The sequence below is a fragment of the Pelodiscus sinensis genome, chromosome 4 (genome assembly GCF_049634645.1).
Source record: "Pelodiscus sinensis isolate JC-2024 chromosome 4, ASM4963464v1, whole genome shotgun sequence".
In the NCBI taxonomy this organism is placed as follows: Eukaryota; Metazoa; Chordata; order Testudines; family Trionychidae; genus Pelodiscus; species Pelodiscus sinensis.
The window spans coordinates 118,629,383-118,642,635 of NC_134714.1; the positions used below are offsets into that span (position 1 = coordinate 118,629,383).

The 13,253-nt window shown below is 42.0% G+C and overlaps 1 protein-coding gene across 1 annotated transcript in view; it reads right to left on the reverse strand.

Annotated features, from left to right (window-relative positions):
* Positions 1–761: 761 nt before the first annotated feature.
* The window catches only part of LOC102453848 (mucin-2-like), a 57,912-nt gene continuing 45,420 nt past the window's right edge, over positions 762–13,253 (reverse strand). Inside the window, exons 32-46 of the mRNA XM_075928794.1 lie at positions 12,120–12,303; positions 11,758–11,959; positions 10,972–11,150; positions 10,238–10,307; positions 9,325–9,425; positions 9,156–9,187; positions 8,612–8,792; positions 8,299–8,403; positions 7,445–7,485; positions 6,723–6,842; positions 6,117–6,215; positions 5,345–5,473; positions 4,042–4,081; positions 2,583–2,712; positions 762–1,245 (exon numbers count right to left, since the gene is read on the reverse strand). Coding sequence (XP_075784909.1) covers positions 978–1,245; positions 2,583–2,712; positions 4,042–4,081; positions 5,345–5,473; positions 6,117–6,215; positions 6,723–6,842; positions 7,445–7,485; positions 8,299–8,403; positions 8,612–8,792; positions 9,156–9,187; positions 9,325–9,425; positions 10,238–10,307; positions 10,972–11,150; positions 11,758–11,959; positions 12,120–12,303 — 1,881 coding nt within the window. The 3' untranslated portion in view covers positions 762–977. The remainder of the gene's footprint in view (positions 1,246–2,582; positions 2,713–4,041; positions 4,082–5,344; positions 5,474–6,116; positions 6,216–6,722; positions 6,843–7,444; positions 7,486–8,298; positions 8,404–8,611; positions 8,793–9,155; positions 9,188–9,324; positions 9,426–10,237; positions 10,308–10,971; positions 11,151–11,757; positions 11,960–12,119; positions 12,304–13,253) is intronic.

Genomic DNA, 13,253 nt, shown 5'->3' on the forward strand with positions numbered 1-13,253 from the left:
CTGATGGCCGAGTGCTCTGATGTGCCGAGTGTGGGCACTCAGGGCACTCCAAGACTGGACTGCTTTGCTGTCCCTCATCGAGGTAGACAAGCAAGTGGGGAACCCTGAGAACTGTCTGTCCGGGATGAGGGTCGGGTCCCTTTAAGCACAGCTCTTGGCTAGCCTGAGGCAGCTCCACATTCTAAGTCATAACCTGATGCCCTGCTGGCACTGCTTCCTGCCAGCCTTAACTTCGGTTCAGGGTCCTCTCAATGTGGACATGCTAGTTCGAATTAGCAAAACGCTAATTCAAACTAGTTTTTAAGTTGAGATGCGCTAATTCGAATGAGCTTAGTTCGAATTAACTAATTCGAACTAAGTTAGTTCAAATTAGTGCTGTAGTGTAGCCATATCCTCAATGAAGATATCTGCAGCTCCGTTTTGTGGATGCAGATGTGGATACAGATACAAATGTTGTGCCTCTGCAGGGCTCTACCCAAATATTTCTAGTAAATTAAACCTGATCTTTCCATTGTTTTGTTGCAGCAGATATAATGGTGGTACAGAAGAGTTACCCTTTGTAACCTTTTGGGACCCAGAATCTAGACCTCGATAGATTTGAGCACTTAGAGAGCCAAAAATAGGTATCCAGTTGACTTAGAAAAGCTGGCACTTTACTGCTTAGGCTCGGGAGCAATCTTCCTTCCCTTTCAAGGACTGAAGGCTCAAGTGTGCAGATGAATAAAGACAAGGAGTTTTCACTTTTGAAATATGACTTTAATCATTGAAAGAAAAAGAAACTAATTTAAGACCAAACAAAAGAGACTTGGTATAATAGTTTCTCTTTTGTACACAAATAAATAGAGTTCAGTTAAAAATAATCAGAGAATATGAGGCAAAGGAGTAAATGGGAAACGGCAAAGCATTGAATTAAGATGAGATTGGTGCATAAAGCCTCCTTGTCTTTTTTTTTCTGTGTGTCGTTACTTTTCTGCCCTTCACTGCATTATTCTCTGAATGGCCCGCTTGACTCGTTCGATGGCACCCTGTTCTACATTTTCCTTTGAGTGTTCGCTGCTTTTGGCCTCTTCTGAGGAGCCTGGTACGGTGCACTCAGTGTCGAAACATTTACAGTCGTCCACATGTAGATATTTGTATGTTATAGTTTCCCCATCGGGGCATCTCAGTAGAACTTGCTTCTTGATGGTCTCTGTCTCCCTGCAGCAGGAACATTTGTGCTCCATGGAACTGGCCTCAGCTGAGTATCTGTTTGAGAGCATGGGAAAAAACACCGTCACACTATGCTATAAAATAAATGAATGGAGATGCCTACCTCCTTGAACCAGAAGGAACCTTGAAAGGTCATTGAGTCCAGTCCCCTGCCTTCACAGGAGGACTAAGCACCATCCCTGACAGATTTTTGCCCTTGATGCTTCCTCAAGGATTGAGCTCACATCCCTGGGTTTAGCAGGCCAATGTGTAAACCACTGAGCTATCCCTCCCACCCCTTATTTATGCTGTAAGTAAAGGTGGAAAGAAAGTGAAATGAGGCACAATGCTATTTGAGGGGATAAGCTACTGTAAGAAACTGGAAATAATAGGTTTACAAGGCTTCTCCAGTGGTATGAATTAGAGGAGCTGCTCCCTTAGCTGAGCTGGCAGTATGCTAGGTACCAGGTTCAAGTATAATGTAGCCTGCTGTTTTTAAAAAACAAGTCATCAAGGTCTGGAATTTGAAAGGGGCCTAAGTGAATTAGGCACCCTATTCCCATTGGAAGTCACTGGGAGCTGAGTGCCCAATTTCCTTAGGTGCTTTGGAAATCTCTGCCCCAAACCATGTACTCTGGTTGCTTTCCATTCACAAAAAATCAGATGGGAACACTGATTGGGGCCCGCTTTTCATCACAGGAACCTGTTTGGGGCCAGTCGTACTGCAGCAATTCAAATAAATAATCCCCATAAGGAATGGGCTTTCCTCCAGGTAATTGTTTTCAGTGGTAGACTGCAAAAGATCGTTTCAGTGGGAAATTAGGGTTATACTCTTAACCGCTGGTTTCTTCAAAGTTCTCTCATTTCAGAGCAATACTAACTTCATTATCTCCACAATTATGAAAAGCCCTTTAGCACACATTTTTTCACTTCTTTACCACACAAGTGTCTCCCTCTTATAAAAGAGTCTCTCGTTTTTCCCTCCAGTCCTTTATACATTCATCTTTGGAAAGTAGCATCTCTGCTCATGACGTTCCGATGTGGCTATTGTTAACGTATTGCCTACATCAGGAATTGACTCTGTGCTGCTCTAACGCAAATGGCAAGTGATCCGGCTCTCACAGTGTAGGCAAGAAGGAATCTACACAGCTATTTGGAAGCAAAATGAAGAGTCACTTGTCCCTTTTCTATGGACTTCATTACGAACGTGAATCAGCCCTTTGGCCAGTATCCCCAAACCAGTTACAAACGTCAGTGCTTGTGAGACTTGGAGTTGACCAGTTCTAGCTCTTCAGCTACTGACTCTTCAACCAGGCTATGTATTGCCCCTTTCATGGAAGCAGTCTATATGTCAATTCAATTCAGTATCTCCTTGACTGATTCACTTTACTTACATTGAGAGAGTTCCGCATGATCCTTCACAGTGAGTCAGAACGACCTTCTCCACAGAGCGGCAGCCATTGTGGATGATATATTCCAGGTTTTTGGTGACAGAACATGGCAATGGAGTGTCCTGGGGTATGCCTATGAGGAAAAAAAGAGATAATGCCCTTCAATCAGATGGCTGCAAAAGCATCATGTTGCTTCATCACAGGATGTGAATCATAGAATCATAGAACCATAGAGCTGGAAGAGACCTCAGAAGGTCATCAAGTCCAGCCCCCTGCTCTAGGCAGGACCAATCACAACTAAATCAATCCGGCCAGGGCTTTGTCAAGCCGAGACTTAAACACCTCTAGGGATGGAAACTCCTCCCCAGATAACCCATTCCAGTGCTTCACTACCCTGCTAGTGAAATAGTTTTTCCTAATATCCAACTTGGACCTCTCCCACCACAACTTGAGACCATTGCTCCTTGTTCTGCCATCTGTCACTAAAATACTGAAATAACTGCAGTTCAAACAGAAAAGTTGTCAGAAAGGTCAAGCATTTTAACGCTTGCCTTTCAATGTTAGTCTGGAGAACAAACCATCTCTTGAACATGTCTCTTATTGGAGCCGCTGAATAACAGAAGAAATGAAACAAATGAGGAAGAAAGAAAATGGCTCATGTATCTTGTATTACTCAGATTGTGTGAGAGTGTTTGGGGGCCCGTGCAGGGAAAAGCAAAGGCTTATTAAATCAAAACTATTAGGTGCTATCAATGTTACTAGTGCCAAATCAGGACTAAAGGGTTTTACCAAGCCACATATAGTAGCCAGTTAGAGATGTTTTAAATAAGCTGCTGAATGGACTTTTAATATAGCAGCTTGTAAGGCAATGTTTCAAACTCTGCGCCAAAAATAAAACTGATATTTTTATCTATATACTTCACTGCTTTAGGCACTGAACACAACAAATCAGAAGGAAAACTGAAAAGAAAAACACAGACATAAAAATACAGTAGGTGAGCTACATTATCTCCATGTCTTCCAATCCCAGTGAGTTAGGCCCTTTCATCCACCTGCCTTTCCTTTCCCAAAAGGCACTTCTGCTGCAAAGCCCCCTCTGCAGCTATGTTGATTGATTAATAACCAAACTGTGCTGTGTGGCCATATACTCAGTCAAGTCATGCCTACACTCGATCTGCCAGGAACCACTATCAGTGTTCAATTTAGCGGGTCTTACCTAGCCCCCTCTTAATCAAATGCCAGATGATCGATCACCAGCACAGTAAGTATAACGTGGCCCCAGTGTCTAACTTTCTTCTGGGCATGCTTTATGTGCTCCACAAAACAACTAGTAGGAGTGTACTTCCATCTGATTAAATTAATGTAGTTTAGCAATAACTTTTAGAGAGGAAAAAATCAGTTCCTTTTTAAAAAATCCATTTTATTTTTAATTAATATATGAACACTGGGTAACGGTACTCACATGTTTTACAGCAACCATTCGGCAACAGTGTAATAGTGCCCTGAAAACAAATCAGAAAAATATATTTTCTATATTTTGAAATTTTATTATTTACATGCACAATCGAGGAAAATAATTTGTTCTATAGCATAAATTACTGGTTGTAATTGTGTGGCCTGTATTATACAAGCGGTGACAATAGATGACCATGATAATTCTTTTTTGACTTTAAGATCTGTAAATTCCAAAATGGATTCTCTTGCACTATGTAATTCTTTGAAGGAAAAGCTTGTGGCATACAAAGGTTGTCACTTCCAAATTACTGTTTGCCATGGAATTCCACGCTTTTTTATCTGACAGAACCACAGTATTTTCTCATTCTTTCAGTAGAAAATAAGTATGTGGTATATCAATTATTTATTGAAACTATTGTGTCCACAGGACACTCATGAAAATATGCTGCCTCATACAAAGATGATCCTGCAGATTACGGTGTGTTAGAACATCATAGTTCACTACTGGTCAGTTTTTAAGCTATGGGATACTAATGTCTTACTATAATACTCAGGACCCATCAATAAATAGGTAGTATATGCACCATACATTCCTTTTCTTTGATGGAAGAATGTTTCAAGAAATTAGTGCAAACAAAAAAAATAGAATAACCAGGTCTTAAATTCCTAGATACTATTTCCTACTATTTCCCAGAACCCTTCCATGTCCTCCCCAGTTGGAGCTCTGAAGATCCCCATGAGACACATCAGAGCACACCTCACAGTTAGAAGATATGTGCTAGCGCTCCACTGCAGACAGCACCATCTGAATTTGAGCCCCAATAATAACAGTTAAAGCTGCTCCTCTGTCCAACACAGGTTGGATCTCCCTGGTCCGGAACCCTCAGCACCCAGATTTAGGATATTGCTGGACCAGAGGAGGTCATCTCTGGCCCCTTTGCCACTGGGCCCTTCAGCTCTGACCCAGCCTGCTGGCCTTCCAGCTGGCTCTCCACTGGTACTGGCCCCACTGCCCTGCCAGCTGCACAGGGCAGCTGTCACTGCCGTGGCTCTGTGCACTCCATTGCAATGTGCTGGCAGCCCCACTGGCAGCTCACTGAGCTGCCAGCCTCACTGGGCTCCCTACTACTCACCCTCCATTGGGACTCTTTGGTCCTGCAACATCCATTCCTGACCACAGATTTGCCAGACCAGAGAGTCCCAGTTTAGAAAGTTTCAATCAAAGTAGAGTCTTTTGTTTATAAGAGGGCTGGATCAAACTAAAATGCATTGTCAAACAGGAAGAGGGTGAATGTCCCAAATGTACTTACAGGTTTACAGTTCTCCTCACTGAACGCTGGGCAGGTAATCTCTGAGGTGGAGGAGATGAACTGACCTTTGATCAGCACACAGCTATACACGGTGCAGTTTTTCTTTGGATCAGTTTGCATTTCCCCAGGCTGTATACAAAAAGGAAATGTCGCATACGCAGAAACATTCAGAATGGGTTCAGACAGAAATCTTCCTATCTTCTTTATAGACACTCCTCATTTCTCAGCATGAATATACTAGACAAATATCTGTCTTGGCTAGTGACTATATTATGGGGCCCCATGGGTGAAGGGGATCTTTGGAATTTCCATTGGGAAAGAAAAATCCCTGTGTGAAACGAATAGATCCCAAGTCAAGGAAAAATAACAGGGTGAGATTCTGATTTGGGATACTAAATAAGAACAGCCCTTTACTCAAAACGAGCAACACAGTCGAATCATGTTCAAGCTCTTCTGTCACCTTTCTACTTCTTGGTCAGAAAACTGCAAGAAAGACTCTTCTCATAGTTTTCAGATACCAGAAAAAACCTTGTGAGAAAATCTGATCTCATAAGCTCTCCAACCCCATCTTTCAGAACCCAGATCAGAGAAATTCACATAACTTTCTTTTAAATGAGTAACTGAACTTGCCAATGCACATTCGAACGTAAGCTCTGACTCTGCTCTGCCCTCCACCGTTAACTTCTCTGTCTTTTCTCCCAGTGAAAACTTTGAGGAACACAATAGGAATGCTACAAGGTTGGTAGACTCCTAATAACTGCAGCATACTTACACTTAAGATGAGGGAAATGCCGTCACTCTTTTTGACAATACATTTCGTCTGCACACATTTTGGACAACATTCTCCGTTCATATCTTTAAGTTCATATCCCTAGGAATTAAAAACAAAGCACTAGGTCAAAAGTGTCCTTGAGAAACACATGCAAATGTAATAATGTGAGGACCAGATTAAGGATATCTGTAAAAACCCAGCTAAATTGAAGCACTGTTTTTAACGATTTTAAGGTTTTAATGGTTTTAAGGATAATCTAAATCTGTTGCTTTTTGTAATAGATGGAGATCATCAGGTGAAGAGAAAAGGGATAATGAAAGCAGACAATAAATGGAGGCAACAAAGGCTTCACCATGGTCAGACGTTACTTTATCAACAAAGTATTTTTTAAATCATTAGTTAATCATCACACTGTGACTAAGATGCTCATAAGCATTATTATCATCATCCTGAAAATGAAGAAAATGGATTGCCCAAGAAGATTCAGCATCAGAGCTGGAATTAGCACCTAGGACCTCCTGCCTTCCTCTCCTTTGCTTCGAATACCCCTCTCTCACTCACAGCTACTTTGCAAGGAAATGGGACAAAGAGATTTTCATGACTTACTTGTGGGCATCTTGTATCGCAAGGAATGTGATGACATGTGACGATATTCTGACCAGTACTGTTCACATTCTCAGTGCACAAGCAAGTCTCACACTTATCACCAAGGACTGGAGAACCAGGCTGGATTTAAAAAAAAACAGAGTTCTGGTATTAGCAGGGCACGATGTGCCTGGAGACATATTTCTAATATCCAATACTTCCCCCCTCTCCATAAACAAACAACTTCTAAGGAAACACATCATGGATTCTTAGAGGACAAATGTTCATCTTATGCATATGAACGGAATAACTTAGTACTTGCATGTATTAATAAATAAAACAGAGCCAGCAGAATTATAGGGGGTTGAAATGTGGCCCTTGCTCATTTCTTTCCATTTGTGACAGCAAGGCCTTAACATAGAGAAGCAAAGTGCTAGTGTGAAAGGTACACTGACTTTCTAGGGGTACGCACATTGAATAGTAAACTCAAATCTTTACATCCACAGTCTAGCTGATTAGAACCACTGCTTCAAATACTCATGAGAGACTTTCTCTGAAAAGTGTTTAGCTCAGTGTAACACATTCATCCCTGATGACAATTTGTGTGTGTGTGGGGGGGGGGGGGGGTGCTTTAAAGGTGTATTGTACCAAATGCAAACTTCCTCAAAATACATCAGTAAAAGGGTGCTCTTGACACAAATGTTTCATCTAAAAGTCCTTTGAATGAAGAAATGGAAACTTACCAAGTACTCCGCATTGTCATGCACACAAACCTTCTTGTGGACTGTGAAACGAAGCAGAGGCAGTGTGGTTATACATGCAAGGAACTTGCCAGATTTTATAATACCAATCATGCAAATTTCTTTTAAGCACAACACCAATGTTCAAAAGGGTAACCCAGATTCAATTTTTGCAATGTCAATTGTGCCATACACGGACACAAACGTTGCAATGTACAATTTGCACTTATAAAAAAGGAAAGCTATCTGGTTTGAATATCAATAGTCCAGATTTTACATCTCAGGTTGCTCACTGGGCAATTACAAACCGGTTCCTGCTATGTTTACTGGAAATGGTTGATTCATCTGCCTTTCTGGTTTGTCGGCCGCTCCGGTTTCACAAGGCATACCGGAGCAGTCGACAAAGGCTTCCCTTGTCGACCACGGTGCATCTAGACTGCCCCGCTGTGCCCATCAGCTGATTGTTGGCACAGCGCGGTGGCCATTTTGATGTAAATGAAGTGGAGATTATTTAAATCGTCGCTTCATTTTGCTATGTCTAGTAAACTCATCTACATGGTTCCGTCAATGGAGCCATGTAGTCTAGACATACCCTAAAGTTTGTAAGAGGACTGAAGTTCTGGTCAAAAATCACATTATTCTCGCATAGGTGTATAACCAGAAATATTTAACGTGACAAGGATGAGTGATACCTCATCCACCTTACACCATTTTCTCAACTACTTCTAGGGACGAAGCATGGTTGCAACCTAGAATCTAAGCTTGGTTTTGTTTCCCCCTCCTAAAGAGAAGCATATCCTACCAGCCTTAACGCTCGCGGGAAATGCAATACTGTTATATGTTTAAAAACGACTTACCGCATTTATACACAGGACAGCACATGCCATTTGGAATGCTCGATTCAAGTTGATAACCCAGTTTACATTTAGGAGGAATGGTTGTGCAAAGGGCCACATCGCATCCTGCAAAGTGAAAAAGCCAAGAGAAATGTAAAATAACTGCTACGGAGAACAATATGCCACTTACAGGGCTCAGTCTAGGCATTTAGCAGTCCTGGGGCTCACCAAATATTCTCAATTAAATTAGCACAAATGAATAATGCAACTGTTATTGCAAAAGAATGTTGGCGGGGCATTGGTGTGCTGTAAATGAAGCAAAAGGGGAACTTACTGCAGAAAGTTCTGTTGCAGCAGATGTTGTCAGGATTGACTTCAGTCACCTCGTAAAAGCCTTCATTCTTGCAGTTTGTTTTATCCTCTTTCTCTTCACATATGAGGGGCTCACATTTAATGCCACTTCCACCCTCCAGGCAAATGCAGTTCTTACAATCAAACTCAAAACGTTCCCCAAACTGTCATTAATAAAAGAGAAGAAAGCAACTGACTGAATAGTTTGTAAATAAAAACAACATAAATCTGTTAAGTGTAAGCATGGATACGTGTGTATGTGTTAGGAGGGAACAGAGTGAAATTATAAATTAACTATTTTGTAGTCTGGAGACTGATTATCAAGAACTATCTAACGGCAAGTTTTACCACTAATGTGTAAGTCAAACCACAATAAATATAAAATCAAGGGTTTTCAAAATTCCACTCATCTACTAAATATGTGTATGGATGAAAACCTGGGAGTCTATACAAAACAGGGCTAGTTGGGAGGAGACACAAAATATGTAATTCCCTTTCCCCCCAAAAAAGGGAAATGTGTAACATACCTCTCTAGGTTCATTATCTGGTCCGACACACCCTGTAAACAGAGAAAAAATAAATCTCCTTATAATTGATATCATGGCAGATAACCAGCTTCAGAATTATATTGTATTCATGACCTGGTCACAACAAAAAGGAAATACACCTGCATTTAAACATGGTAACACAACCTACCGCAGGTTTTTACACAGACATCCACACCTCCACCATAAGGCTTTGTTCCATCAGGACAGAAGCAACCTTCCATGTGATTGGTGTGGTTAACTGCAACTTGGCTATAGAAAACAAACAAACAAACTATCAGCATTTATAATTAATTACAGACACACAGTGGAAGGTGGACCAAATATATTGAACCCAAAAAAGATCAGGGAAAAATTTGTAGATGTAAAGTTTACAGATTGTAAATTATTTTGATTCTAATCTTAGTTTATTTCACTATACAGTATTTGATTCAGCTGTATGGGTTGTGCAGAAACAAGATCCCAGGGCAAATACAATGATAACCAGGTTAGAGGCTGTTTTGCAGATTTCTCAGATTTCTATTTTACATCAAGGCTGCGTCGAGATTGGCAAGAATTTGTGCAAATACTTTTAACAGAAAAGTTTTTCTATTAAAAGTATTTGCGCAAGAGAGTGTCCACACTGGGATGTGCCTTTGCACAAAAGATTTGCTTTTGTGCAAAAGCATCCGTGCCCAGTGTGGACGCTCTCTTGCGCAAGAAAGCTCCGATGGCCATTTTAGCCATCGGGCTTCCTTGCGCAAGAAATAAACATGGCTAACTACATTGGCCCTCTTGAGCAAGAATACTTGCACAAAAGGGCTTATCCCTGAGCGGGAGCATCGGAGTATTTGCGCAAGAACCACTGATTTTGTACATTACAAAGTCAGTGTTCTTGCGCAAATACAAGTGGCCAGTGTAGGCAGGTGGCAAGATTTTGCGCAAAAGCATTTGCTTTTGCGCAAATTCATGCCAGTCTAGACGCAGACCAAGATTGTAAAATGTAGAAGCTCCTCTTTTCTCTGTGGACTATCTATCCATGGCTAGATGCATTGGACATGACTGGCAGGAAAGTAGCTATTTACCTTGACTTGCAGGTCACCTCTTCAATAGGACCACAGGCTTTGTATACTCTATGTGATGGGCATTTAAGAGCTTGAATGGAAGAGATACAGAGAAAAATATTTCAGCAAGACCATCAGAAGCAACCCAAAACGTTTATACTTTTGCCAATCTTCAAAAGCACATTGGAAACAAATAGATTTTAAAATGTCAGACTCATTCAGTAAGAATGAAGATCTGACTGAGAACCTTAAATTCTAAGAAACTCAGACTTAAGGGAAAAAGCCATTTATGAAAGGTATCGCAGGATCTGCAGGTCATCAGCGATTTTACATAAAGCAACATATACAAAGCAACATGCCATTTTGCTGTGCCAACTTAAGGGCAGGATTTGCTTTTTGAATACAAACACTTTGGATGGTTAGGGTTTCTTAGGGCCAAATTTTCAAAGCAAAACCAAAGCACCAGCAAAACCAAGTTTGTTTCCCATTAAATATGTAGGCACCCCTGTGGTGTATGCTCAGGCATTTCCACAAATGGATTTAGAGCTTTTTGGGCACAAGAAACATAATATATGTTTTTATAGGATCATCTGTTTTCTCCCCTTTGAAATCTAGGCAGAAAAATTATTTCAGCATAGCTTTTGAAGTTTATTACAGTCATTATGGACTGGGGGAAACCAAATAACACATTAACACAGGGGAATTGAAGCAGACAAATTATTTAAGTGAAATGACAGAAAAATGTCTCTACTTACCGCAGGTGCCATGGGTATAGCCTCTCCAGTCAACACAGACACCCTGGTCAGCACAGATGGTAGCGTAAATTTGCAAACTAGCACACTCGAGTTGGGAGTTTGGAACAAAACAGCTGTCGTAAATGCAGGCACGGTAGTAGTTATGGTAGTCGACAAGGCTATGGCACTTTTCAAACACACTAGAAGCAGAAACATGTAATTAGTTACTATGCTTAGTTCAAGGTGCTGGATGGCATATTTTAGCAAGGGGTTGTACTGGGACCACTGAAAAGGACTCATCCATGACAGAGCAGCATTTCACTGGAGTACAACCTTCCAATACACTGAGACCTTAATCTTTATACTATCTCTCGCTCCAAAATACTGCATCCCCCTAGTGGCTGGAGGAATCTAGTATCGCCATGAATTAGAGTTGTCAATAAAACTTGGTTTGAAATGTCCCGTCTTTGAAGCCACATTGTGAAACTTAAGCACGAGCTCCCTTTGGCTTGTCAGGGGATCCATATCGGCTGCTGAGACAGCACAGTAGAAGAGCCAAGTGGAAAGGGCTGAAGAAGGCCAAGGAAGCCCAGAAGTGTATGAGAGGGCCAAAGAATCAGTAAGAAGCCTGAATGGCAGTGAGGAAGTTGCAAAGATGAAAGCAAAATAGGAGGGAGGCTAGAAAGAACAGAAGATAGGGAAGGAGCAGACACAGCTGCAAGAAATGATGAAGCAACAGCAAACCTGCATTTCAGATTGCCACGGAATTCCAAAATTATAGGTCTGTACCACTGCTGGTGTATTTACCTTCCCTTAAAGAGCTCACAGAGAGCAGATGGTTTGCAGGTATCTGGGACAGGAGGAGGGCCCGGTGTCGGAATTACAGATGGAGTGCACTGTGGCTTTTCGGGGTCATGAACCACCCAATAGTCCGCCATGGTTTCACAGCTACCTGGGAACTTTCCATTAGGTAGCATACAGTCATCTGTTTTGTTGTTGTTACAAGTTCCTAAAATTGACAAGAAGAAGAAGGATTCACACACCAATTTTCCCCATCACATAATCATATTTACATCCATCACAATGAATCAGCAACAAGTCTCTCTTACTGCCAGAATTTTCATTTAACTTTTATATTTCGGTCTGAAGGTAGAAAAATAGATCCTTACCACACTGTCCTTGAGTGTTGTTGCCAAACAGACTGTAGGCCAATCTAACTGAGAAAGACAAGCCATTGTAGCTTACGTTTACCCCAATTCGCTCAATTTCCACTACGTAATTTACTCCTGACTTAACGACTTTCATGCCATATTTTTCGTAAGGGGTAGCGACTTCCTGACCATTTACCGTTACCTAATGTGCAAAGAAAAAGGAGAAGAAACATACTTTTACATTATGTTCATTAAAATAATCTATTGATCGTTAACTTGCACGGGAGATGCAATGTAAAGGAAAGTAATGTGCTTATGACCCTAAACTTCCTTGCTATCTATTTCTGATGTGCTGTATGTTTCTTTGCATGATAGGAATGTTGAACTCCCTCTCTAAGGCCCAGCAAAGGGCTACCTCCACCTGGGGATACATGTTCAGAATTTGGGCCTCAGGACAAGGTGTGCCATACTCTGACTCTGAGCCTCTATGGGTCGACCTGCTGCAGGGTGGCCAGGGAGGAGTGACTGCCCCATGCCAAGGCAATCCTTTCCCCCCAGCTCTAACCCCTCTGCAGCCCCACTATCCACAACTTATCAGGGTGTGCAAGGGTTCCCTAGTCTTCAGTGGGTCTGGCACCGGAGTGCTGCCCCCATCTCCCAAGACAGGCTGGGAGGCCTTAATGCCCTATGGGCAATATCCCAGATTGCCTGTGCTTCTCCCCTTCCTCCCAACCCGGGGGGAGCTGCTGCAGGCAGGTGGCTTCTGCCTGCCTATGGGGGGAGGTGGGAGTAGAGTGAGGGCAACTGGCTTGCTGCTTGCCATGTGCTGAGCATGCTCAGTGACTGCTGAAATATGACAGGGGTGACCCTGTTCACCCCCCCCCCCTCCTTCCCTAGCTGTGGACCCCACCTAGGCCATTTCCTTTAGCCTCTAGTGTCATGGCAGCCCAGCCCTGGTAACCATCTGGCTTCTCATTGGCTGTCTGCCCAATTAGATCATGCAATGGCAGAGCTGGTTGCTCCAGAGAAAGGGAATCCTTTGATCTACAGTCATGTAAATAATGAAATGGAATGAAATAGGGGGAGGGAAAAAAATCTTATTATTTACAACCTTGTGGTAGGCAGAGTGCAGCAATTCTCACATGAAAGGGT